The following is a 27,912-nucleotide window of genomic DNA, read 5'->3' on the forward strand; positions in this document are numbered from 1 at the left end:
AGTGAGGATAAAACCTGAAGTATTACTTGAGTATTTCAGAGCTGTAGTAGTGGCTTAAAACTCTGCTATATGTTTAATGAATTAATATTGTCTGCTGCTTTTTTTTTTCCTTCTTAACTGTTCTTTGGAAACATCTCTCTCCTTGTTTTCTTCCAGGCCTAACGTTACAGTTCTTGTGATTGTGAGTGTGCAGATCAGAAGCTGAGGTGAGAAATGCTGAGATCTTTATGCCTCTGTGGAAGAACCTTCCGTGAAGTTGTCCGGGGGTCTGTTGGAAGGAGTGCAGAAGTTTCTAACTGTTTCCTTTCCTCCCCTTCAGCGTGCACACAGATGATGTTCGGGCCGAGGGGGTTGCCTCAGAGCAGACAAGGTGCATGCTATGGTTAGCTGCCTCCCCGCGCTCGAGGGGCTGTTTTCTCGTCGCGTGGCGCTCGCTCAGCCCCGGGAGAAAGGATAACGACTCTATGGATATACAGAATCCTTCACCATGGTAAAACTCGCCAACCCGCTGTACACAGAGTGGATTTTGGAGGCAATCAAAAAGGTAAAGAAGCAGAAACAGCGGCCTTCGGAGGAGAGGATATGCAATGCAGTGTCGTCTTCTCATGGCTTGGACCGCAAAACTGTTCTGGAACAGTTGGAGCTGAGTGTTAAAGATGGAACGATTTTAAAAGTGTCCAACAAGGGTCTCAACTCCTACAAGGATCCTGATAATCCTGGGAGAATAGCACTTCCGAAGCCTCGGAATCATGGCAAGTTGGATGGTAAACCAAATGTGGACTGGAATAAACTCATCAAGCGGGCGATCGAGGGCTTGGCTGAGTCCAGTGGCTCATCCCTGAAGAACATTGAGCGCTTTCTGAAAGGTCAGAAAGATGTGTCTGCATTGTTTGGGGGCAGTGCTGCCTCCATTTTTCACCAGCAATTACGGTTAGCTGTCAAACGTGCTGTTGGCCATGGCAGGCTCCTTAAAGATGGACCTCTCTACCAGCTCAACACTAAAGCAACTACTAATGCTGATGGGAAGGAGAGTTTTGAGTCTCTTTCCTGTCTCCCTCCAGTGTGTCTCCTTCCCCATGAAAAGGATAAGGTAAGACACGGTTTTTGCCTGGGCATTTTCTTGTGATTGATGAGATGTGACAATACAGAGTCCCAGTCTGAGGTCAGTGGTTTGTTTAACTTGCATCTGGTAAGTTAAAAGTTACTAGTGTGCATTTAGGATCCTACTGTGTCCAAATTTCTAAGCAGGATCACAGGAGGTGTAATGGATTGCAATTAGTACTTGGAACAGAAAACTGCAAAGGAGCTGCTGTGGGGAATTTACCTCCTAACTTCTGTACAGTGGAACTGAATGGATGGTAACAGGCTTAGCAGAGTTGTGTTAGCAAAACATAGGAAGTAAAGCCTCCTCTCTTTAAGGTGAGGTGGATTTGCTAAACAAATTTGAGATGATCTCTTACTTTCACATTTTTATTTGACTACCAGTTCACCTTCTCATTTGAATTCAGGTAACACAGTGAAGTGCTGATTAGCAATTACCACCCAATGCTGTCTTAGAGGCTTTCTTTGTTCATAATGAGCAAATCCCTTTCTGTCCCAGAACCACTTTGTTGTGAAATAGGAAGAAACTTGGTCTAGTGGAGGGGAGTTGGATATGGATGTTTTTTAAGGTCCTCACCCAAAGCATTCTATGATCTAGAGAGTGTGGAAATGCTGGGATGAGCACTCAGGGACTTCTGTACCCTGTGCCACTGCCCACCCAGTTTACATGTAGTTCATTATACAAACAAAGGATTTTTCTGTTGCTTTCTCTTATTTCTTCCCTTCCTTTCTGCCATCCTTCTGCATGCCTAAGGTTGTGTATCCTCCACTCCAACCTCAAGATGAAGTTGTTGGAGTGCAATTCATACCCAGTCAGTGTCTTTCCATTCTTTCTGCTGCTGTGGGTGCAAAGTAAAGCAGAAGTTTGTCTTTTTTTATTTTTTGAAGATCAATTTGCCAGTCATTCCTGTATTTGCACCACTAGTGTCCAGGACATCTAGAATGTAAAAACTATGTTTTCTGTTCATGAAAGATACGTTTTTCAGCAGAATTGGAATTTCTTGTTGTTGTAAATATCCTGTTCTGGGATGAGTTCTTTGCATCTGTGCTGCTCCTGTTTTCTGGAGTCAGGTTCACTCTCTGGTGAGAGGGCTGCTTTATAATCTGTTAGGGTTTGAAGATTTGAAACCACTGTAGGAATCTTTTTCCTAAAACAAAATCTGCACAGCTGTTTTATCACCAGTAAAGTTTCTCTGAAGTTCTGGTTTAACTGTGGGAGGGCTCCTGTGGCCACAGTACTTATCTAGTCAGTGTTGTGTTGTGGGCTGGTGTCACATAGGAAGTCAGGATCACTATGCTGAGAATTCCAGCAGCTTCCTCCATCCTTTTTTCAAGTGCTCTGTCTACAAATGTTTCCTGTGTACATCTGCAGCCATATCTGTAATGAGATCAGTATAGCTGTAAAACGTTATGAAAACTGGATGTAAGCAAGCCTGGCACGTGAGGTGGCTGGACTGAGAGTGCTGGTGGCAGTGGAAAATATTAGCTGTGCATATTATTATTAACACAGTCTGTCTGACAGGCCGTGCAGGCTCCTTGGGAAGTGCCAAAACTCAGGACCCATTGATATTCTTTGAGATAAATTGTTCCCTGCACTTTTCTTAAAGTGATATATCAGAGTGGTGAATGATGATATGAGGTGTCATAAATACTGAATTTGGTCTGGGATTTGTTTTTTTGTCCCTCTGGGGAAAATCTGTGTATGGAGTTGCTGTGTGTGTGTCTGGGTTGTTAGATATGCTCTCTGATATGTTCCCACCTGTTCAGATCTGAGCAGCTTGAACACTGGAAGGATTGTTGGTAGCATGAGAATGCACAGTAGCCATAGTGGAAATTCTGCAGGGGATTTCTTCAGTAAATTCTTCTGAATATTTTTGTCTTTAGTGGAATATACTCAGTACAGATTCTTTGGGAGTATTGTGACAATGTTTCTCTTGATTCTTAGAAGAGCCTTGTCAGTAACATGAACAAAAAAGTTCAGCCTCCCAAATCTGAGAAATCCTAACAGCTTACTGTTAATCTTTTATCCTTGCACTGTTTGATCTTTGACATGCATTTGAAAACTCTCCATATATGATCCAAATTTATGAATCTTAAAGGTGTAATATTTTTTTCCTTTCATTTATTCAAGTGCAGCATCCACTCAGCTGTGAGTCAGTCTGACAGCACTGTCACTGTCACTTTGTTGGATATCTAGCAGTGGACATTCAGTTCTGGATATTTTCCCTGTATTATGGAATTGAGCACCTTGCATGAGATCTGTAAAGCTGAAGCTTAAATTTTTTAATCAAAATAAACATAAAGCAGCACTACGGAAGCTTTGTTTAGTAAACACTGTTTGATCTTATTTTTTATCTCAGTGTTCTGTGAATACCACATTCTAGTGTTCAAGGGCAAAAGACCTGGCAAGTTGTCCTGGTTTACTGGGTAGTAATGACATGCTGCTGACATTATGGTTTTGAAATCCCTGGCCTAAAACCACTACTTGGATGAAAACAAGCAAACAGAAAAAACCCCTCCTGATGGGCTGAGCTCACTGCTGAAATTTGCTTATCTGATAGTGACAGTGGCCTACAAAAGGAGAGTAGTCTTTAATTCCAGTTTTAAGGCTTTAGGGAAGTGGCCTTTCCTTTCTTTTCAGTTTCCTGAAAACTAGTTTAGAAGGGAAAATGTGAGTTGAGCTATTTCTGTATTACTTGTTCTGGACAAAAAAATTGATGTTTGTTGGTGGTGGTTCAGAAGAACAGTTTTATCATTTGTGGGCATGACTCTCTTGACCATGGCTCCAATAAATAAGGGCTGCTGTCATCAAACCACTGCTCACCCCTCACAGGAGGACAGGTGCTCATCAACTGCCCTGGGCAGCACTTGTTGGGGAGGTTTGAATTATTTTACCATCATTGCTGTTATTTTCCCTCTCTTTCCTGTCTTATTAAATTGTCTTTATCTCAACCCATGAATTTCACTGGTTTTTCTGTCGATTTCTTGTGCTCTGAGGGCGTCATGGTTGTTTTGAAGGCCTTTAAGCATAGAATAGCTACTGCTGTGTTGTGTCTGGTTTAGGTTCATAACTGTGAATTCCATGTCTTAGAGGAACTGTCCGATCCGGGAAGGGGTTGTTTGTGGGTTGGTTGGTGTGGGGTGGAGCACAGAAATGATCTGCAACCAGAGCATTGTAATTACATCCTGACAGCTCACCCTTGCTCTCCAAGGGTGCTCTGCAAGCTTTGGCTCCCAGCTGGAGGAGGATTAGGATTCACTCTCCTCCAGCTGGTTCTGGGGAAGAGAAGTCTGTAGTTCTGTCTCAAAAATGCCGTGGTTGATAACAGATGGCCTCCATCTGTACACTGGGTAACTCTGGAAACCAGTGCTAAGAAATGGCTTTGAACTTTATTCACTCGATTAGTGAACAGGTGAAGGAGCTCTCAGAGCCCAGGAGAGCAGGTCTGGAATGCTCCTGTCAGGGGCAGCTGCCAGTGGGTGCCATGGGCTGGATGGCACCGGGGGGGCTCTGCCAGGGTCTGCAGTCCTGGGAACTCAGAGCAAAGCTGTCACTGTGGGAGGACATCAGGTGTGTGCTGGCTCCCTGTGTCAGCAGGTGCCACTGTGGAGGATGTGTCTGTAACAGTGTTCTCTGACACAGGCTCAGCTGGGCAGAGGATACCTGGTTAAAAAGGAGACCAGTCCAATATGTCCAGTGTGTCAGTCCTGTCTGTCCTGGGGACTGTTGGCAGATATGGAATGACACATCTCTGAAGTTTGGTTAATAAAGGAACTGTATTTACTACAGAGCTTCAAAATCTAGTCAGACAGGGAGGAGGGTGGATGATGGAGAATGTTGATAAATAAACAACAGCTTGATTCCTCTGTTAGCTTTGTTATGTAGGAAGGGAAGAAACAGCAGAGAAAATGAGAACAGATAATCCTGTCCCTGCCTTTCCCCTTGTTTTCCAGCAATTTTGTCTTAAGTCATAGTGGTGGCAGGAAAAACAGTTAAAAAGGAATCATTATTAAAGGAAGTGCTGTCATTTTCATCAAAATATAGGTTCAGTTTTCTTAAATAAGTACGAATACACAGTCAACACAATCTGGTAAACAAACACAATGTGCAGGACTGCTGAGACTTCAGCCTCTGTCCTCTGTGAGTAGGTGGGTGGATGGGCTTTCTTCCTACCTGCCTTGTTCAAGCATTTCAAACTGCATTTATCCTAATGAGTTGTGATCAGTCATGTTAGGCTCTGTTCCACCTGCTTAGGTTTTCTCTTTATTTGGTGTGTAAATCTGACTTAATTTTTCTGTCCTCACTAATTTTTTTTCTCACTACACGAGCACCTCTCCTTGGAGCAGCTCCTAAAACTGCTGCTGGCATGGGATGCTGCTGCTTGTTCCACTGGCCAAGGGTCTGGCAGCCCTCCCACTGTCACTGCTCTTGTTGTGAAGCTGGACTTGCAGTGAGATGGAAAAGAGAAAGAAGGGTGTCTGAGGAGAGTGACCCTTGTGTTGCAAACAGTCTCATTTGTGATATATTTGCTTGTTTTGAGGTCCTTTGCAAGGTCAGTTACCAATCTGGGCAGGAACCACGAATTCAGGGATGAAAATACTGAATCTTCCAAGCATGTTTCTGTGAAGACCTATGAATTAGTAAAACTTTAAATTATCAATACCTCTGTGAGTTCACTGTATTTCGGGAAATTGGATAGAACAAATTATGGATCTTGGTACACAGTTAAATACCTGCACAAGTGTTATTAAAAATGTGAGAATGGACCTCTTAATTTCCCGGAATCTTTGCCTTTGCAACTCGAGTCACCAGTTTATCTCCACTTATCAGTGTGTAAAATGGAAATTTTGCCAAAACTGAAGGTGTAAAAGAAATTGCTGGTTTTACACATTTCATCCCATTTCTGTTAAACTGTTCCATCTGATCTTAAAGTCCCGAAGAACTGGTGTTGGATACAGCCTGTGGATGTGTGTGTGTATGGGTTTGACTTCATTTAGAATTCTTGAACAGTATACAACCTCTCCCAGGGATTAGGTTTCTCCTCAGTCTTTGAGCCTCAAATCTGGATATTTAGTAATGAGTGTTTTGATTGTAGTGCTGGATCTCTGAACTTGTCTGGGCTCATAGTGAATTCCTTGAAGGTGTGCGTGGAAGGAAGGAAAGTGATTCTGCTGCTGAGTGTTGCAATGGCTGAGCTTCAGAAGCTGCTGATCACTGAGCTGTGAGCAAAACCCTGAGTGCCAGCTCAGGAGCAAGGAGATGCCCTGGCTTTGTGCTGCTACCCATTTCTTAAAAAATATATTTATTTTCCAAAATAAACATCCATGAAATGCACAAGCTGACTCGGCACAGGCTTTACCTGGCTTTGCAAATTCAGGATGCCTCTGTAGGGGTGGTCTCAGCAGCAGACCTGTTGGGAGGAGGTTTTCTCTGCATGTGTTTGGGGTTTTGCCACACTGGCTGTGTGAGGCTGCTCCCCTGGGACTGGTCTGTGCCTGTGCAGGGTGCAGGGAGAGAGGACAGCACAGCAGGAGGACTGTGGGTCAAGAACGTGGCATTTTGTTCAATCTTACTGTCAACAGTGGATTTGGATAGTGAGGATATATTTGGATATGTAGAATTAAAAATATGTAGAAATATGTATGTAGATAAATATGTAGAATATTTCTTTTCCTTTGTTCTCTCCATTTTGTGTTCAAGCTGGTAGAGTTCCAAAAAATGAGTGGGATTTGGTGTCCTAGTTGCACTTGTGTAGGTGTCCTGGGTAAACTGCAAATAGCAGCCAGGAACCAGGTAGATATTTCTCATGTGCACAAAATGCTCATTCACACTTCCTTTTGTGTCTTCTCTAGTATCATGTTTATGTGGCTCCCTGCATTCTGTTAAATATTTTTGTTCATTTACGTTTGTTTTCTAACTGAAGTACTTTCCCTTCTTTTAGGGATGCAGCTGATGTTGATGTAAAGCAATGGACAGTATTTAAAGATAGAATAATTACCTATACATTTTTTAATCTAAAATAGAGTGATATAATCATCTATCACTCCCAAGACAGCATCCTTTATTTTCTAAGGTAGGACAAAGTGCAGGAGAGAGCTCCCAGGATCTAAATTTGGGTACAGAAAACTTCAGTGCCTTGAACCTCCAGGTTCCTGAGCCAGTGTCCAGTGGAGGGAGTTTCCTTACACTGCAGAGACAGGAATGTGAGCCTGTCCTCCCTCCACACCCCCAGTCTGCAGGCAGGAAGTCCTGGCATGTGATCCTGATTGTGACGAACAAATCTTGCCCGGTTTAATCCTCTGCTTAGAGGACTTGTTAGCTCTGGGCAGGTTATTTAACGACTGACTGTCTAAATATTTCCACTTGACGTCCTGTGAGGTTCTTGCCACGTGCAATTTCTTCAGATTGAGTGGCAGCCCCGGAGTGTCCACGTTGCTTTTTTGTGGGGGTTTCCAGGTGTCAGTAAGCACTGCATAAAGTTCAGCCTGTATGTACCTCACTAATATCCAAGCTGTTGGCCTTCACACTTGACTTTACTCTTGTAGCAGCAGCATTTCAGCTTTTCTCCCCATTGTAATAGTCCTTCCTCAAACAGCAGCACTTACTTCGAATGTCCTTTGGTTTTTCTTTTTAAGTGACCCTTACATGTTTCTCTTAGGAAGAGGAATGTATTTTGTGCTTGTCCTTCCTTCTGTATACAATTTTCCTTTCCTTCCTTACATTTGTTTTAATGTAGCCTCATGTTTTAGGCCATCATTCTGCCATATAAATAAGCTGCTTTCTTTCAAGTGAGACTCAACAAGTGAATTGGGGACAATATCCATTTGCACAGGCAAACATGCACACGTGTTATGGTACCAGTTTTTCTTGGGTGTATTCAAATATATTTAGCATTGTTTTCTTGAGCACAAACAGTATTTTATGGAATTTCTGTTTTTACTGTGTTGCTTCATGTTTTTTCTTCACCATACTGTCTGGAGAGAACATTAAAAATTGTGATTTGGTAGCTTAGACAGAAGAAGGGTTAGTTATTAACCATTGCTGCCACAGGTTGATACTACTGAATAGTATTTCCCAAATTATCCAGTTTTCTCTATATACCACAGAAAACCCCACATGATTAGTAAAATTACTTTGACAATCTGAAATTCCTTGGTTCTGATTTTATTGAGGCATGGAACTGGAGCGGTTTCCTTCCCCAGCCACTGATCCAAAAGGCATGGAATCCAGGCTTTGTGCTGCCCTCCTCACTGGAACATGTTTCCTCATGTTTTAAATAATTTTCTTCATGTGGTGTAGGTTGTAGTTCCCCTCTGGCTTTTCTGGTTCATCTGCTTCAGCTTTTGAGGCAGACCTTTGCACCAGTGTGGGCTATTTGAAGTGAGGAGTAGTGCTTGTTTGAAAACAGCCCCACAGAAAAGCAGTACCTGGTGTGAATTCTCAGCAGCCACCTCTCAGTGCCCCCCGAGGGCTTACAGAGCACAGCAAAGGAACAGAAGTGTTGGTGTGAGTGTCTGTGTTCCTTTTACACTGGTGTGAGTCACACACCCACTCAGCCCACCCCAGGAATCCCAGGAGCACACGTGTGATGGTGGGCACAGGCAGTGCTGGTGCCCAGTGATCCCGTGTGTGATGGTGGGCACAGGCAGTGCTGGTGCCCAGTGATCCTGTGTGTGATGGTGCCCAGTGATCCTGTGTGTGATGGTGGGCACAGGCAGTGCTGGTGCCCAGTGATCCTGTGTGTGATGGTGCCCAGTGATCCCGTGTGTGATGGTGCCCAGTGATCCCGTGTGTGATGGTGGGCACAGACAGTGCTGCTGCCCAGTGATCCCGTGTGTGATGGTGGGCACAGACAGTGCTGGTGCCCAGTGATCCTGTGTGTGATGGTGGGCACAGACAGTGCTGGTGCCCAGTGATCCCGTGTGTGATGGTGCCCAGTGATCCCGTGTGTGATGGTGGGCACAGACAGTGCTGGTGCCCAGTGATCCCGTGTGTGATGGTGCCCGGTGATCCCGTGTGTGCTGGTGGGCACAGGCAGTGCTGGTGCCCAGTGATCCCGTGTGTGATGGTGCCCGGTGATCCCGTGTGTGCTGGTGGGCACAGGCAGTGCTGGTGCCCAGTGATCCCGTGTGTGATGGTGCCCAGTGATCCTGTGTGTGATGGTGGGCACAGGCAGTGCTGGTGCCCAGTGATCCCGTGGTGGTAAATGCAGGGAGTGAAGTCCATCCACACTGTGACCACGGGGACACTGGGGGCTGCAGGCTGGGCTGGGAGTTCTGAGCAGCTCCTGCCTCCCTGTTCCTAAAGTAGGAGGGCCACAGAGCAGCTGGATGGGCCAGACTGGGACTGTCACATCATTACACACACAGACACACTCCTTCCATGGGCACTTGTCCGTGGTGCCTTTGGGAGGGGGCCCCGTGGGTGACTCCGTGGAGCACATTTGGTTCCTGGATCCCCTTTGTATAGTAACAACATGTGCTGGAGGCTGGCAGGCTGCAAGACACTGTCAGCCCAATTTGTTCTGGCTGCCTCCCTCGCCGAATCCGGTGACATCACACAGAGAGATGTGCTCGCGAGCAAAACAGCAGAAGGAGTTGAATGTCTGCCAAAAATTCGCAGTATAAAACTGAGCTGGCTGCTTCCAGTCTTGTTTTCACCAATCTTTCATTGTGTGCTTGCGTTTTCCACTTGCCAGGATGTTCTTTGCTGAACAAACACAGCAGCACTGAAATCTCTCCATACTTAGCATAACAGTCTCACACAGAAGGGCAGTCCTTTTGGAGGAGTAGCCTGATCTCCACCTTCAAAATTATTCCAATTTAGTTACTTACTCTAAAACATTTTGAATGGTGGTAGAACCTTCCCCCCATCTGTAGGTGATTTTTTTTTTTTTTTAAATGTGGTAAAGTCTTTGCTTGCAGCTTGTCGAGGTGGTAAACACAGGAAACATTGGAGCTGTGAAGGATAGTCTTTAATCTGGTTCTTCCAAACCTAGGCAGTGTTTGCATGTGGACATCAAATGGGAAGGACTATGGGGATGAACAGGGTGTGCACAAATACTGTTTCTTACAGAGGATTGTACCCTCCCCCCATAAAATAACCCTCATGGATTTGAGGCAGATAAAAAAGAAACAGGGGGTCAAAATGTATGGTTTCCTCCTGGGAAGAAAATATTGTAGTCTTTCAGATCAAAAAGTCAGCACAGAAATGCCAACAGCATTCACTGGTGGTGATAATGCAGCTGCACTGTTGAACTGATGTTTGTGTGGGGCACTTTTTGGGATGTCAGCAACCTGGTGTAGTGGAAGGGGTGTGGAACTGGATGATCTTTAAGGTCCCTTCCCAACCCAACCATCCTGTGATTCTGTGATTCCATAGTGCAACTTTGATGTCACATTGGCTCTTAACTATGAGTTAAAAACCAGTAAACTGTGTAAGAATGTAAGATTTAGCCATACATGCAGGGAAATTGATGCTCTTGAATGTTTAGTCCCACTAAAGTTTATAATAAATATTGTTTTTCCCTTCTGTCTGAAGGACCGTTACAATGTAGTTGAGATTCTCTGTGAAACTTCATGATGACATCTGACTGAACTGAACATAAACAAGTGATGGTGTTAATAGTTGTACACTTTGGAGTACTAACTTCTGTCCAGGTTACAGTCAGTGCTGTATTGAGTGTGAGAACCAAGTAAAATCTGTGAGATGTGCTGTACATCACAACAGTTTAGATGATCTGTAAATGTCTGTGTCACTTTGTGTGTTAGGGTTTGTTCCCTCGAGTTACTCAGTGCCTTTATTGTCCCTTTTCCTCACAGCCTGTTGCTGAACCAATTCCAATTTGCAGTTTCTGCCTTGGTACAAAAGAGCAAAATCGGGAGAAGAAACCTGAAGAGCTCATCTCTTGTGCTGACTGTGGCAACAGTGGTAGGTGACCCTTTACAGAGCTGCTGGTCCTACTCCCTTCCCTTGGGACAGAGGAGCTTGTCCAGTGCCTGCTTCTGTCCCACCCCACGGGGAGGACCCACCAGTGGGACCTTTGCCATTTAACACAGAGAAATCTCGTGTAGTGACTGCTGCTGACCCAGACCTGTGAGGAATATGCTGCTGGGGCAGAGAACAGTTAGTTCAGCTGGATCTTGTGCTTTCAGAGGGGAGACAGTTCAGTTCAGTCAGCCTCAAATAGTTCATTTGGCTCCTAGAAGTTTCTTTAAAAATATGGCAACAAAGACCAGTTTTATCATGTTTCTCAATTCAGTTATGAAGAATTACCTTTGTGTTCTTTTGTGTGTGGACCTGCCACTTGCTATCTAGGGCATTGGTTTTGTGTTATAAGTAGATGGGAATAGAAGCATCTAAAAATAGGAGTATCTGGATAACCAGAATTCTGCGTGGGAGCACATAAGTGATGCAGCAATCTGTCTGTGAGCTCTCTGTGACCGTTCCAGCAGCAGAAGGGTTTTACTGGTGTGCTTTGCCCCGTTCCCCCAGGCCATCCGTCCTGCCTGAAGTTCTCCCCGGAGCTGACGGTGCGAGTGAAGGCCCTGCGGTGGCAGTGCATCGAGTGCAAGACCTGCAGCTCCTGTCGAGACCAGGGCAAGAATGCTGTGAGTGCAGGGCTGGGGCTGGAGCAGGGGCACACAGCCCTGGGGCTGGTCTGTTAAACTACACAGTAAAACAGTCTAGAGGCAAAGACTTGCAGCTTTTATTTGAGTCTGGGAGTCCTTCCGAGACCTGTGGGGTACCTTGATATGTCTGTAGGTAAAACCTGTGCCTGTTCTCTGGGATGGTGACAGGTTAGAGGAGGGCTTGGTGCTGGTGCACATCTCAGGAGAGGTTCACTCCCTCTGTCTTCCCCAGGATAACATGCTCTTTTGTGACTCCTGCGACCGTGGCTTTCACATGGAATGCTGCGACCCTCCTCTCACCAGGATGCCAAAAGGTGAGGACTGTGCTATGAAAAGGGTGGTTTTAAGATGATGTGGGAAGAGATCAGTGGGTAGACAGTGCTTCCACTTACTTAGTCCTCTTTTAGCTACTTTTAGCTGCATTTGGCTTGTTTTTTATGGAATTGCTTTTCAGGTATTAGAAACCAGAGAAGGGTCAGAGCTTCACATCCAGATTTTCCACTATCTCCTGCTTCCCGTACTTTACTGTCTGTGAAGGGTTTTGAAAAAAAATCTTTGAGATTTGAAGGAGTAGAAGTGATCCCTGCAGGTTAAAAGGATCAACTTCCATTTGAATGAATAGCCTCGTCCAAAAGAAAGAGATGGATTTAGAATTTTTTGAAGTCACATCCAGTTGGACAGTAGAGTCTCCCAGACAAACGAACTTTCAGTCAGAAAGCAGGTTATCTATGGAAAATTCCTCCTTGGTAGTTATAAGAAAATTTTCCTATAGAAGATAGTTGGAAGTAGTACAGTCATAAGCAGATAATGGGATAATTAACCATTAAATTATGATTTTTTGGTGATGTGCTGCCAATTAAAGAGATTTCCTTCACGTTTGGAACTATTTGGGGGGTGGGGAGCATTGACTCGAGTCATTCCTGCTCTTACTCTCAGAAGGCCTGTGGACTGTAATTCTGCTTTTTGTCCTGTGTAGATGTCTCTTGCATTCAGTGATGGGGGCTTGTGCCTTGCAGGTATGTGGATATGTCAGATCTGTCGGCCCCGGAAGAAAGGAAGGAAACTGTTACAGAAGAAGGCAGCCCAGATCAAGAGACGCTATGCCAACCCCATAGGGCGGCCCAAGAACAGGCTAAAGAATCAAAACACAGCGTAAGTCTCTGCAAGGAAGAGGAAAATGTGAGATTCTGGAGGACAGGGGGTATTTCTGGAGTGTCTGCTTTACCTTGTGGGAAGGTTTCTTTTACAATTAAGAGCTGCTCATTATTCTTTAATACAGATTTTCTGAAAAGGGCTGTGAAAGACTAGAAGTGACTCCTAGGGCAATCCCTCTAAGAAGTGTTGAATACTCAGTTCTCTCATAGAATCCTTTAGATTGGAAAGGACCCCTAAGATCATTGAGTCCAACTTTATCCCAGCACCACTGTGTTCACCACTACCCAAATCCCCAAGCCACACCACACACCTCTTGAATGCTTCCATCTCAGCAGGGTTTTAAAATTTCCAGCCTGAAAGATGGCAACTGGTTGGAGAATGCTGTCCTCAGCTAAGATGACCACCAGTGGTGTAGGTTCTCAGGTAATTTGTGTCCTGCACGTCTTAACTTTCTGTGGAGTTCTTACAACAATTCCTGATCAGTGCAAAACTCTGACGAATGACAAGTGTTCATGTTTAATGACTGCAGAAACTGAAGCCTCGTGTGCAGTGTATTCATTCTGGTTACCAATTCTAAAATTTGATGTTGTATTAAATTTGGTGAAAATCTCTCGTTTATACTCAGATTAATTTCACACAATGTTCAGTGTGGAGAAAACCAGTGCAGTGCTTCTCCTGAGGTGTTTAAATGCTGGCTCCTGTGGGGTGCACAGGATCTCTGGCTGCTTCATTTTTAAACTCTTCAGTTCATGTGTGGTTTGTGTGGGGCTGACAGGTGAGTTGGAGAGGAGGGCAGGCCCCTGCCCAGCTCCCCTGGCCCCATCTCTGCCCTTCTCACCCCCAGGTCCAAAGGCCCCTTCAGCAAAGTCCGCGCGGGGCCCGGTCGGGGCCGGAAGCGCAAGATCGCCCTGTCCGGCCAGTCAGCAGGGGCAGAAGGGGGGTACCTGGAGCAGGCAGATGTCCTGGACTTCTGCAGAGATGGCAGCAACACCCTGAAGTTCAACAAGAAAACCAAAGGGCTCATAGATGGCCTTACTAAATTCTTCACTCCCTCCCCTGACGGACGGAAAGCTCGAGGGGAGGTGGTCGACTATTCTCAGCAGTACAGGATCAGGAAAAAGGGTACCAGGAAATCTAGCACTTCAGAATGGCCCACAGGTAAAGATTTTTCACCCTGCCAATGTAAGTATCCTGTACACCAAGCTGAAGTTTGACACTCAAATGCAGTTATCTTTGGTGCACTGAGGTAGAACCAGTTGGAAAAAGGAAGTGATCCTAGAGACCTTTGCCTCTTTATATGTGATTGCAAGGTCTGTTGGGGGATTGAATGATGACAGTGAGGTAAAATGCCCTAGAAAACATGCTAAATAATGTCCCATTTGAAAGAGGTAACATAGAGAGTGGTTAATGAAAATAAGAGCAGCAGTGTAGAAGTGGGAAATGGGAAATGGGTGATTCAAACCAGGCTGACAGACCGTGAGTTTCTGATCTGTGGTCTGGGCTCGTGAGTCGTTCTTAGATTTCTCAGCCATAGAGGAGCCTGTTTGTGCAGTTTGGCATCTTCTTGCTGGAAAGCCCCCCTTCCCTTCTTCTAAATACAGTTCTGCTTTTCTGGTTCTTTCTTTGTGGTCCCAAATCTGAATAGAAAATCCCATCAAAAAATCCTGGCAGGGTGTCTGAATACAACCAGGTGTTGTTTGTCAGTGCTCTAAAAGCAAGAACTCTTTTGTAAATGTAGGTGAAGACAATTTTCTCTTTTATTTACAGACAATCAGGATGGCTGGGATGGAAAACAAGAAAATGAGGACCGTTTTTTTGGGAGCCAGGATGTCTTAAATGAAAAAGACATGGAGTTGTTCAGAGATATTCAGGAACAAGCACTGCAGGTAAAGTTAAATTTTGGCATTTTGGGATAAAATCCTCATGACTTAAGAAAACATTTGTTTTCTTTGAAAGCAGAGCATTTAGTTTCCTTATTTTTGGGTGCCATAATAGATACAGTTACTATCAGAGGGGCAGAAAGGAAATAAAGCATGTATAAGTCATTAAAAAGTACTCTTTTTGCTGTTTTTTCTTCTTATAAATGTGAGGTAGTTTTTAATTCTTCTGCACTTGTGATGATAAGGATGTAGCTGCACCCTGAACATTGGTTTGGTAGCTGCTACATTTACAGTAGTACATCCAGTCTCAAAACTGGGAAGACACTGATGCATTAGGTTAAATACTTGCATATTCCAGTTTTTAACCTCAGGAGCAGTTTGTGTTTCTGTTCTTGGCTATTGAAATAACAAGAAAGGAAATTACAGTGGGACTAAAGAAAGATTGTGTTAAACTTCACTGTGTACTAATCTGCATTTAAAACTATGACATGCAGCAGTGGGGAAGGTAGTGGAGGTTTGTGGTGTGACAATGCTTATAATTCTTTCTTTTTGTGAATCACGTGGTTCCCTGAAGTGTGACTGGCACTGGGTTTAGTGTCAGAAAACAACATCTGCCTCTTGCTGGTTCTCTCTGAGTTTGAGTAGGATGGACTGTGTAGATAAGGATGTTTTAATTTGTTTCAGCTTAGAAGTCTTTCACTTGGAAATTCATGAAAACTTGTTTGTTGTTTTTCCCCTTGCATAGAAAGTAGGGGTGACTGGGCCTCCCGACCCACAGGTCCGCTGCCCTTCTGTCATTGAGTTTGGCAAATATGAGATCCAGACCTGGTATTCCTCCCCATATCCCCAGGAGTACTCGAGGTAAGACTCTGGTTCTGCCTCAGTGTTTATGGGAGAGCTGGCACAGAAATCTTACACATTTTGGTGTCTGGAGGGTTGTTGTGCTGTGCTGCATGTGTGGTGGTTCTGAGGTTCTCTTACCTAAGGCCTTTGCAAACTGTTTAAACTGCAAACTCTTTGAACTTCAACTTTATTCTGAAAGAGGAATGACTTCTAAGGGCTACAACTAGAGAAAGAAAATTAAGTGAAACTCTTTATTCACCATTTAATGAGAACACGTGGTCTGTCATGAGGAATTATTGCAGCTGTACTAAAGACATTGGAGGTGACTGCAAACAGCATTCCTGCCCAAGCTGGAGTATGTAACTGGAGTTAAAGCCCAGCAGTCCCAGGACACTGGCACTGCAGTTGTTGATGGCAGTGTGACCCACATGTCTGTGGGGATGAGGGAAGGGAGGGAATAGGAACTGTTCATCTCATCCATCCCAGCATCACTGTGCAAAACTGGGAGGGGTTACTTTGCTTTTATAGGATTTAATCGATGCCTCTATTTCTTCTGGCATAACTTAATGCTGTAAATGTAATTATGCAGGACATTAGGACACTTTTTAAATGTGCATTTGTTACAGAAGAAGTAAATGCCATGACTTTAACTATGGTAAGGTGGTTTTGCCTATCATTAGCACATTACACATGGTCAGTATACACTGGGTTTGTTGTCATCAGGTTCTCAATCTGCAGGAGTGAGGAATTTTATACAGAAGTTTGTATCTTCAGTCTCTGACCTTCCTTTGCCTTTGCTTACAGGCTACCTAAGTTGTACCTTTGTGAATTCTGTCTAAAGTATATGAAAAGCAGAACTATTCTCCAACAGCATATGAAAAAATGTGGCTGGTTTCATCCTCCAGCCAATGAAATTTACAGGAAAAACAATATTTCAGTCTTTGAGGTAAGTTAGAAAACTGAGTCACTCACTTTTATCTGTAAAATAGGATCTTCAGCACCAAATTGTGTGATAAGTTTTTCACAGCCCAAAAGATCTTCGTTCTTGAAACATTCACTTGCCAGGAGTGAAGAACTACGAGCAAGCAGGCAGTGGGAACTGACCTTGTATATAGATTATTCATCCACAAAACAGGAGAAAACTCACTTTGTAAAAATGTGTTTCTTTCGTTTTAGGAAAATTAATTTTAGGTTGTCTCTTAAGCTAATGAATGTAACAGGAATTGGCCACAGCCTTTGTTCTGGGGCAGTTTTAGTCCTTTGAGACACCACCTGTACCAGAGGAGTCTTCCTCTCATGTTAAGGCCTTTTAAACACACGGGGACACTCAGGTGAAGCACGAGCTTGCATGACAGCACATGGAGTGACAGAGCTTTTCCTCCTGTCTGTAAGGTTGATGGCAATGTCAGCACTATCTACTGCCAGAATTTGTGCTTGTTAGCCAAGCTCTTCTTGGACCACAAGACTCTCTATTACGACGTGGAGCCATTTCTTTTCTACGTGCTGACACAGAACGATGTCAAGGGCTGTCACCTTGTTGGCTACTTTTCCAAGGTGAGTATTTGAGTACAAACTGTTTGCTGTGCTGGAAAATGCTGTTCTGGAGTCTTTACTTCTTGTAATTTTAGGGCTCTTGCATTTTACGTGATAAATTATGTTATACAGGTGTAGACATCTGTTTCAAACAGATTTTTTTTTATGTTACATTCAGAGACCACAAATTAGTAAAACCAGGTTTCCTCAGAATGTTGAATAGCATATATTTGCTAAGGAACTTGTACTGCAGCTAGTGGTTAAAGAAGAGCTCCTCAAATGACTTCCTGCTCTTGATGGAGATGGGCAGTACTGTTTGTGAGATAAACAGAATTACCAACTGTTCTGTCTCACCTTTGTTCTGTGAATACATTGTTTTCCAAACAAGTTTGGCAATTTTGCACCTCATTTGAAACCTTTTATTTTTTTGAGGGAACAGGACCAAGATTTCAGATAGGCCTTTTTTTAAGATTTTTATCTTTTATTTGTGGCTTCCCCTCTCACTTTTTGCTATAAAATTACTTAGGAGCTTGTACAGAACAACTTCTACTATTTCTCACCGGTCTTCTGCTTTTCTTTTCCCACAGGAAAAACACTGCCAACAGAAGTACAACGTTTCCTGTATAATGATTCTTCCACAATACCAGCGTAAGGGCTATGGCAGGTTCCTCATCGACTTCAGTAAGAAACTTGACTTTTTTTAGTCTTTGTCTTTCCATGTTTTAAAGAAGGACTTAACAGTGGAAGTGGATGTATTAGTTTTAAATGGCTAAAATAGGTTTTTCCTCTGTCGCCTCCAAAACTGCTGTTGCAGCTGTGCTTTGGGCTGGGTGCAGTGTCTGGGCAGGCTCCTGCTGCCATCTCGTGGCACTGCCTACAACCGGTGTCTGATGCCAGCAGAGCTCACAAATCTCACACTCGAGCCTTGAGTAACAGGAGTTTAAACAAACAAATAAAAAATTGACCGAACAATTTGGAGTATCCTTCACAGTTACCATCTGTATCTTGTAGGCAGCATTCAGCTGCTTTCTGGAGAAATGCCTTTGTGGAAGTTGGGGTGGAAACAGAAGGTATTTTTTGTAACCTTTTCCCTGTGTGTCCTTTAGGCTATTTGCTTTCCAAGCGTGAGGGTCAGGCAGGATCCCCAGAGAAGCCCCTGTCAGACCTGGGGCGCCTCTCATACATGGCTTATTGGAAAAGTGTAATATTGGAGTGCCTTTATCATCAACGTGACAAGCAATTAAGCATCAAGAAACTGAGCAAGCTGACTGGGATCTGCCCCCAAGATATCACTTCCACCCTCCATCACCTGCGAATGCTCGACTTCCGCAGTGACCAGTGAGTACAGGAGCCCTCTGGAATCCCAGGTGCATTCAGGGGGGTTGCAGTGAAGTTTAGTGGTGCTGGGAGACAACTCACATGCAGAAAGCTTGATTTCATTTCAGACTACAGTGGCTGTAGAGATTATGATGCTCATTTACAGTGCCAGAGGTGCCAGAGCTGGGTCAGGTGTCCAGCTGTGTAGCACTGCAGATGTGGAACCTGGGAGGAACTTGCAGCTGTGAGAGAAAGCGAGCTGGTCTCTTGGTCATGTTCTCTTGGGGTCCCTCAGCAAAATCAGTGGAATATCCTCACAAAACAGAGCAAAGAACAGCAGCTTCCCTTCTCTGAAGGGAGGTCTGCTCTTCATTTTCAGTTTCTGAGCAGACAGTTGTTTCTGAGCTGTTTCCCTCCTTTTCTCTGCCTCTCAAAAATGCCATGAGCTGTGTGGAATAACATGGAATGCTTGAGGAGTGGGATAGATCACTGGGAGAAATGAGGTGTGTGGGTGTAGAATAGAGGTAGTCTGCTTGCCCAGCTGACAAGTCAGGTGAAATACTGGGAATTATTCTTGTTTCAGACCATAGCAGTTTCAGTGGGGTTGTATTCTGTTGTGTGTTAAACTTGAAACTTATTTGGAAAACTTGAAGTTACTTGAGAATAGTTTTATTTTCTCATTTCACAGTATACTTTAACCAGTGATATTGCTCCCAGCCCCCTGAATAAAAGTCACTTATGATAGTGGGACTAAAACTTTTTTAAGCAGTTCTTTAGTACCTTTCACCTTCTATTACCAGTTCCCCAATGGCATACCCCTTGTCTATTTAAGTGTCCTAAAAGTGATACTGTGCAGCTCAGTGGTACCCATGGCAGGATAAAGGCTTCACCATTAACAAGAAATGGAAAGAATTTAGTGTTTCCTCAGCTGTGAGATGGTTTCTCTGGTAGTCTGATGGTACTGGAAGTTGTGCAGTTTTAATGAGCTGTGTGTCCTCTGAAGTCACTTGTGACAGCCCTGATGGAGAGCACACGGGTTTCTCTGTAACACATCTGTTCCCTGTGCCAACATGTGCAGTGTGTCTGTGGCCTGTCCCTGAGTGGGTGTCGTTGCTGCCCAGGTTCGTGATCGTGCGCCGGGAGAAGCTGATCCAGGAGCACATGGCCAAGCTCCGGAGCAACGTCCGGCCCATCGACGTGGACGCCGAATGTCTGCGCTGGACGCCCGTCATCGTCTCCAACTCCGTGGTCTCTGAGGATGAAGAGGAGGAAACTGAGGATGGTGAAAATGAGGAGCAACAACAGCAGAAAGAAAAGGATCCAGAGACCAGTGTAAGAGTGAATCTGTTACTCCAGGGTGGCACGTGGTTTACCCTTGGTGCTTCTGCAGGCAGTGCTGACAGGATTTCACATGCAAAGTTTGTCATAATCATAAAAAGCAATGCAGTCATGACAAGTTGATGTATCTTTATGGTTTCAGGTTAGAAAATAAAAATAGAGAAAATGTGGAGGCATAGTCTGGAGAACAGTCCTTGAAGGGGTTGGAGTCTCGCACCAGGTGATCAGCACTGACTAGAATACTGAGGCAAATTATCTGCTGTTACTGTATTTACATTAAGCTAATTGTGCATTTCAATGGGAAAATAGATTCAAGTTTGTCTCACTTTTTTCTTGAAAAAGGCACAAACACGGTGTTGGAATGTAGCAAGGTGATGGGTAGTGTTCCAGCTGCCAGTGAGCAGGGAGGCTAACTGAGGTGCATTATCACCAGTGAGGAAAGGAGTAGCAGGTGGCACTACTTGGATCTCATAAAGGTCAATTCTTCTTTTTAATATCGGATTCTTAAAAGTCACTCTTGTTAAACTTTTCTGACGTTTTGCTCGAGAGCTTTTGTGGAATCAAATTCAGGATAGACATGCATGCTGAAATAGGAGGTGTGAAATCTGTTTGTTTTTCTTTAAATCAGATGGTAAAATCTGTGTCATGGGAGAAGAAGGAGCAGGAGCCTTACTCACCTACAGAGAGCGAAAAAAAGCCAGACATCGTCGCTCCGGCCAACTCTGCACGACCAGACAAGCACATTTTCCCCCTGGACAGTCTTCCTGCCAACAGCCAGCCCTCCCGGAGGGGGCGATGGAACCGCAAGAGCAAAAAGCTGCGCGAGCCCTTCTGTGAGAAGGAGCCGGCCCTGGCCGGGGAGGACAAGGCCGCGGTGCCCGGCGGGAGGTGCAGCGAGTGCGAGGAGAAGTCGGCGGCCTCACGGGGCCGCTGCAGTGACTGCGAGGAGAAGTCGGCGGCCCTGCAAGGGAGGTGTGGGGAGTGTGAGGAGAAGTCTCCAGCCTTGAGAGGCCGCTATGCTGAGGATGAGGAGAAATCCCCGGGTTCCCAGGGACAGTACGGCAAAGGGGAGAAGGCGGCAGTTCCCCGCCGGCGGCACAGCGAGGGCATGGAGAGGTGGAGGGGGCAGCTGAAGAAGAACACGGAGCCCCCCAAGTGTCGATTCCCAGAGGACTGTGACAGGTTACCCCGGCGCTACAGCGACAGCGACAGGGCACTGCTGAGGTGTTTCAGTGAGAGCAGCGAAGAGGAGGACGATGAGCCCGTGAGCCCTCGGTCAAGCTCTCCCCCCGTCCTCACCAAGCCAACACTGAAACGGAAGGTGTGTGCCTTATTTCTTCTTGTCTCTGGCTGTGTCATGCAGTGGGTTTGGTCAGGATGTTGGGGCTTTCTGAAGGATGGTGCAGTTCAGGAGGTCTGTATTAAGTGGACGGGTGGCACGTGCTCAGTGTTCCAGAACTCTCTCTAAAGTCCTACTGACTTTTTTTTAGTGGTGGATTTTGTTGAATCAGGGGTAGGAGTTTGGGTAGGAGTTTGGGGTTTTTTAGTTCTATCTCATGCCTTGGGTTATTTTTCTGCCTTGGTTATTAAAGATTCACTCAGTTATGCAAAATAGAAAGAGATATGGTCCTACTTATGAAAGAAGCTTGCAAACCACAAATGCTCTCTAAACAACTGAAATCACAGCATAAAGTCTTTGAAATTATTTACTGTGGAGGTGGAGATGTGAATTCTATCAACATGACTAAGCAGATCCTCTCTTTGTGGGAAGCTGCACTAAAAGGTTCTCTCCTATATCATCTTCGCAGCTTATTCTAAACTGTTCACCTCTGTGTTGTAGTGTCCCTAAACTCCAGCTGTTATGGATGGGCTGTGAACTTCAGCTGTTCAAATTCCAGCTGATGGCAGGTGCTCATCAGTGTTTCTGGTGAACTCTGGGTTCCAGGAGGGAGCTCTCTGGTCCTGCTCAGACCGCTGAACTCTGCCGGTCCTTTTTTCCGTGTTTATCAGTGTTGTGTTTCTGCCTCACTTGCTGAAATGCCTTCTCTTTCCCCCCACCCCGCTCCCAGAAGCCCATCCTGCACCGGAAGAGGCGGGTCCGCAAGCGCAAGCACCACAACAGCAGCGTGGTCACCGAGACCATCTCCGAGACCACCGAGGTGCTGGATGAGCCCTTCGAGGACTCCGACTCCGAGCGGCCCATGCCCCGGTTAGAGCCCACCTTTGAGATCGAGGAGGAGGAAGAGGAGGAGGAGGACGAAGAGGAGGAGAGTGAACTTCTGTCCAGTGGATACTTTCGGCACTTAGCCCCAGCAGACACGCTCAGGCACAGACCCTCTTCCAAGAGGAAGTCCAAAGACGAGGAGGAGTCTGATGACAATACTGGTATGTTTGGTGCTATGCTGGTGAAAGTTTGGTATAGGTTGTGTGAGATGATAACAGCTCAGGACAGAACAAGTTGCTTACCTTGCCTTGTAACTTCTGGCCCAAATGTAGGGTAGGCATAAATTCCCAGTTCAAACTAACCTCAAGCACTCCCAAGTTTTATGAAAATGTGGTGCGTGCATTTAACTATCTTATTAGCCATGAGCTGATCACAGGCTTGTCCTTGTGATTCAGCTTTCCTAATGGAATTTGTATCTGTGATTGTGGAAGAACCTCCGGAGCAGGGTCACTTACAGAGATAAAATGAACATGAACTGGGAGCCCTCAATTTTCCAGAACAAGGGGAAATATTAAATTGTCTCTTCTGAGATCCTCTTCGTCATCACATTGCACGTTCAGGCACTCAGCTTCTCACATCTCCTCGAAGTTCTCTGAACCCTCAGTTCACAAAATAAAATCATTTGGTTGAGGCTGGTTGTGTAGAGTCCACAGAAGCAGCATCTGTCATTAGCTGCTCCATTAGCAATCTTCGTTATGGCTGTTTTCTTGATGGGCTGCACAGTGCAAAACAGTCAGCCAAATAAAAAAACTGTATGGAAAACAAGTATGGTGCCATTATCCCACAATAAAAAATTGTTACTGGAACAAACTCATTAATTCATGGCTTTCAACGAGGCTGTGGTTACCAGAGGAGAATTTTTCTTTAAAAGTACTTAAATACTAAAAGCATCAATATGATCATAGCACAGTTTACTATCTATTTAGCATCAGTTCCCCTTAAATCCTTACAACAGCATAGAACTATCAATTTAGTTCAAACACGTGCTGATAGAGCATTAAGTTGCTTAGTGGGAATAGATGCACAGTCATCTTGTACCATTGTTTTTTAAATTCTGTTGTGGTCAGATTACTCATTAAATATGTTCTTGTGGTACTCCAGCAACCACTAATAAGACTGTAGGGTCTAACAGAGCTGTTAGATCAGTTGTTTTCAGTCTTTTGTGCTCTTCTGAATGTTTTCTGGTGGAGATGCAGATCCCTTTAGAGATTCCACTCGCATATATTGTTTTATAAAATAAATCAATGATTTTTAACTGTCTTTTGCAGACTGCAAATAGTCCATAGAGTGCCCAGGGATCAAAAATGGTATTTGCAAAGCCACTGTTTTAACTCACACCTGTTACATACTACAATGATAAATTTCTTGCTCAACTATTTTATAAATACTTGTCACTTAGTGCTTTCTGTTCCCTTGTCTCATTTCTGTTGCCTTTTTTAATTTCCCCTGACTTCTGCAAATTTGTCAGAACCTCTGAAGTAATGAGTAGTAAGCACACTATTTTAGGGTGTTCTGTTCCTGACATCAAACAGGAGCTGTTGGCTGCTTTTGCCTTTAATGCAGGTGGGGATTTGAGGCCAGTTTTTAATAAGGGTCAGGTGTTCTAGAAGACAGGAGGTGTTCTGTGGTGTGGGAAACAAAGCTTTTTCTCTATGTTCTACCAGTTCTGTGCAGCTTGAGTAGTGTTGTGGGGGGGAAGATGAAGCTCAGTAATAGGCTGAACTGTGTTTTTTTACTTTCCCTTGTTCAGTCTGTAAGTTTTACTGTGAATGTGATAAATCTCATCTGCTGTAGCAGATATGAAATGTGAAAGACAGGGAAGAGAAATAGTGATTTACTTTTTTTAGGAGGTGGATTTTATTCTTAAGGGTTTAAGTGTTAATGCTTTAACAAATACTATGAACACAGATCTAAATGGAAACACGTTTTTATTGCAACTTCACGTGTTCCCCTACGCTGCAGCACTTTCACTTGTGAACATATTTTATCAGTAAAATCTGTCTTTTCAGGGCTTTATTGTATAGCATAGAGCTTAATTGGAATTGTGTATAAAGGCTCAGAGATTTGAACATTCAAAATCTTGAAAGCACTGTTGTTCTTTGAAAATACAGTGTGCATCGTGCTTGCAAATGAGCAGACCTTGATCCTCCTTGTTGCTCTTCACAATAAATTTCCAAGCTAATATTGGAGTTGATAAACACGTTGGGTGTGCTTGGGAAGGCTCCCCATGAATGCTCAGGTCAAACACAAACGTTTGAACAGTGTCTTTCAATCTGTGTTTTCAGGTAACCCCCCTCTGAAACCGTTGTCTATGCTGAGGAAATGCGAAGCAAAGGATTCTTCACTGGAGCCAGATACTTCCACACCCCTGAAAAAGAAGAAGGGATGGCCAAAAGGGAAAAGCCGAAAACCAGTCCACTGGAAGAAAAGACCTGGTCGAAAACCAGGTTTTAAACTGACCCAGGAAGAGGTGCCACCACCAGTTCAGGATGAGGGAGCTGATGAAGCAGCAGCTAATTCAAAACCAGGGCGTAAGCCCAAAATTTCAGATAAAGAAGAGTGTGTTGAGCAGAAAGAAGACCTGCCTCTCCTTGAGGAAAGGAAAGAGGAAGATGTGAACATGGAAGCAGAAGAGGTAGGAGAGGGAGAAGAGGAAGATATAGCCAGCAATGAAGTAAGAGCAGTTTCTCCTGTGGACAGCAACAGCAGTCCAGTGCCAGAAGTAAAAGAGCCTGAGATAGAAGAGGAGGTAGAGGAGAAGCCACGGGTTTTAGAAGAGCAGAGGCAATCAGAAGAAGAGCAGCAAGAACTCGATGAACCTGAGCACGACCATGAGGAAGAGGAGGAAGTTGCAGTAGTGACAAATGAAAATGAAGATCACGACGCTGACGACGAAGATGATGGTCATCTGGAGTCAGTGAAGAAAAAAGAATTGGAGGAACAGCCTGTTAGAGAAGGGGTCAAGGAAGAGCCTCAGGGGCAAGAATGTTTTTTAGAAACAAGCATACCAAGCAGTAGAGAAGATGCAAAAGAAAAGGATGAAGCAGAGGCAGATTCTGAGGAAGAGCAGGCTTCCAACGAGACATCAGTGGGCTCAGAGCACGTCCCTGGGTCTGAGGATGATCACGAAGAAGAACAAAGTAATAAAGAAGGGTTAATTGAATTAAAGGAAGAGGAAGAGATTCCTCATAGTGAACTAGATCTTGAAACTGTTCAAGCAGTCCAGTCCTTGACACAGGAGGAAAGCAATGAGCACGATGTAGCTTACCAGGACTGTGAGGAAACTCTTGCAGCTTGTCAGACTTTGCAGAGTTACACCCAGACCGAGGAGGACCCTCAGATATCAATGGTTGAAGACTGCCAGGCCTCAGAACACAACAGTCCAATATCCTCTGTTCAGTCCCACCCCAGCCAGTCTGTGCGTTCTGTCAGCAGCCCAAACGTGCCTGCTCTGGAGAGCAGCTACACCCAGATCAGTCCTGAGCAAGGATCCCTGTCCGCACCCTCTATGCAGAACATGGAGACCAGCCCCATGATGGATGTGCCTTCAGTATCGGACCACTCCCAGCAGGTGGTGGATAGTGGCTTCAGTGACCTTGGCAGCATTGAGAGCACTACAGAGAATTATGAAAACCCCAGCAGCTACGACTCCACTATGGGAGGCAGCATTTGTGGAAATAACTCTTCCCAGAGCAGCTGTTCCTACGGAGGACTGTCTTCTTCCAGCAGCCTCACTCAGAACAGTTGTGTTGTCACTCAGCAAATGGCAAACATTGGCAGCAGTTGCAGCATGATGCAGCAAAACACTGTCCAGCCTGCAGCAAACTGTAATATCAAGTCACCTCAGAGCTGTGTGGTGGAAAGGCCCCCGAGTAACCAGCAACCAACGACACAGCCCCAGCAGCAGCAGCCTCAGTCCCAGCAGCCCCAGCCCCCCCCTCCGCCGCAGCAGCAAGCCGCCGCTGTCCCAGTGTAGCATGAACAACAGCTTCACCCCGGCCCCCATGATCATGGAGATCCCCGAGTCGGGCAGCACCGGTAACATCAGCATCTACGAGAGGATCCCGGGGGATTTCGGCGCCGGGAGCTATTCCCAGCCCTCGGCCACGTTCAGCTTAGCCAAGCTGCAGCAGCTGACCAACACCATAATGGACCCCCACGCCATGCCTTATAGCCATTCTCCTGCCGTGACCTCCTATGCAACCAGCGTCTCTCTGTCCAACACGGGGCTGGCCCAGCTGGCCCCCTCCCACCCCCTGGCCGGCGCCCCGCAAGCACAAGCCACCATGACCCCCCCGCCCAACCTGGCCTCCACCACCATGAACCTCACGTCGCCGCTGCTGCAGTGCAACATGTCGGCCACCAACATCGGGCTGCCGCACGCGCAGCGCCTGCAGGGCCAGATGCCCGTCAAGGGGCACCTCTCCATCCGCTCCAAGTCGGCGCCGCTGCCCTCGGCGCCCGCGCACCAGCAGCAGCTGTACGGGCGCAGCCCCCCGGCCGTGGCCATGCAGGCGGGGCCGCGCGCCCTGGCCGTGCAGCGCGGCATGAACATGGGGGTCAACCTGATGCCCACCGCCCCCTACAACGTGAACTCCATGAACATGAACACCCTGAACGCCATGAACAGCTACCGCATGACGCAGCCCATGATGAACAGCAGTTACCATAGCAACCCTGCCTACATGAACCAGACAGCACAGTATCCTATGCAGATGCAGATGGGAATGATGGGGAGCCAGGCCTATACCCAGCAGCCTATGCAGCCAAACCCTCACGGGAACATGATGTACACTGGCCCCTCCCATCACAGCTACATGAACGCTGCCGGGGTGCCCAAGCAGTCCCTCAATGGACCATACATGAGAAGATGAGCAAGATGAACTTGCGTCCTAAAAACTGAAATATATATAAATAAAGGAACCTTTTATACTGACAAACCAGAGAAAATGGACCTTTTTCCAGTTAAAATATTGCTGTAGATTTAGAGGGATTTTCTTTGGTTTATTTTATTTTTTAGGAAGCCTGGTCTTTATTTTTTTGATTTTTTTTTTTGTTTGTTTATTTGTTTGTTTTTGTTTTCTTCACAATCCTCAAACATTTTACAGCTAAAATCATTTACAGATGTTTTTTAGAGAGGAAAACATGCACAAAATCTTTTCATAATTTAAAAAGAGCCTTACTTTGCTGACAAAGTGGACAGACTATGTGTAACAGTGAAATCATGTTCCTAAATTTTTTAAAAAATGTATGTCCTTCTCCCTCCCCTGTGCCCCTCTGTATGCAGTTTCTAGTGCTGCAGCCATGTAAAATGTTTGACATCTCAAAGAATAACAACCCTTCCCTCTAAACCCCACTTAGCATTTCCTACTTCTAGCAGGAGGCACTTATTGGGAGACTTGGAAGGGGACACAGAGGATAAATGAAGATCTTTATTTCTGCAAGTCAGGAAAAAATTTTAATCTTGTATTTTCCCTGACTCCCTCACCCTCAGTAAAATTTGGAGTTAGGTGTAAACAATAAACTATTCACATTGGTGTTTTTGTAGATGAGTTAATTGAAATTGTATGTTTCATGCTGAAAATATAATGTAACTTTAAAGTGATCCCATTCACCACCCAGACATGCACGTGGACACACGTGTGCAGGGATGCACACACGTCCTGGCACGGGACTGCTGGAAGCACCTCAGGAGAGAGCTTGGCTGTGTCCCCCTGCGTGGGGGGACGGGAGGGCGATGTCTGCGGGGACGAGGCCGTGGGCACGGCTCCTGTGGGCACCTGGAGTCAGCCCCAAACTGCTCTGGTGTGTCCCTGGAAACGCTGAGGGGCTTGGTTCTGAGCCTCGGGGTCGGGCTGAGCTCGGGAGCAGCTGTTTCCAGTTCTCTCT

At 45.3% G+C, this 27,912-nt stretch overlaps 1 protein-coding gene across 1 annotated transcript; it reads left to right on the forward strand.

Annotated features, from left to right (window-relative positions):
* KAT6A (lysine acetyltransferase 6A) lies at positions 1-27,559 on the forward strand. Its single transcript, XM_029964999.1, is given in 18 exon segments — positions 1-206; positions 320-1,090; positions 10,924-11,032; positions 11,597-11,712; positions 11,966-12,047; positions 12,750-12,885; positions 13,733-14,046; positions 14,656-14,774; positions 15,514-15,629; positions 16,416-16,557; positions 17,004-17,165; positions 17,732-17,825; positions 18,251-18,482; positions 19,583-19,793; positions 20,428-21,120; positions 21,869-22,184; positions 24,309-25,978; positions 25,980-27,559. Coding segments are annotated over 17 exon segments (6,033 nt in total). The 5' UTR covers positions 1-206; positions 320-487; the 3' UTR covers positions 26,898-27,559.
* The last annotated feature ends 353 nt before the right edge of the window (positions 27,560-27,912 follow it).

The sequence above is a fragment of the Manacus vitellinus genome, unplaced genomic scaffold (genome assembly GCF_001715985.3).
Source record: "Manacus vitellinus isolate BGI_N305 unplaced genomic scaffold, ASM171598v3 scaffold_87_pilon, whole genome shotgun sequence".
NCBI classification, from domain to species: domain Eukaryota; kingdom Metazoa; phylum Chordata; class Aves; order Passeriformes; family Pipridae; genus Manacus; species Manacus vitellinus.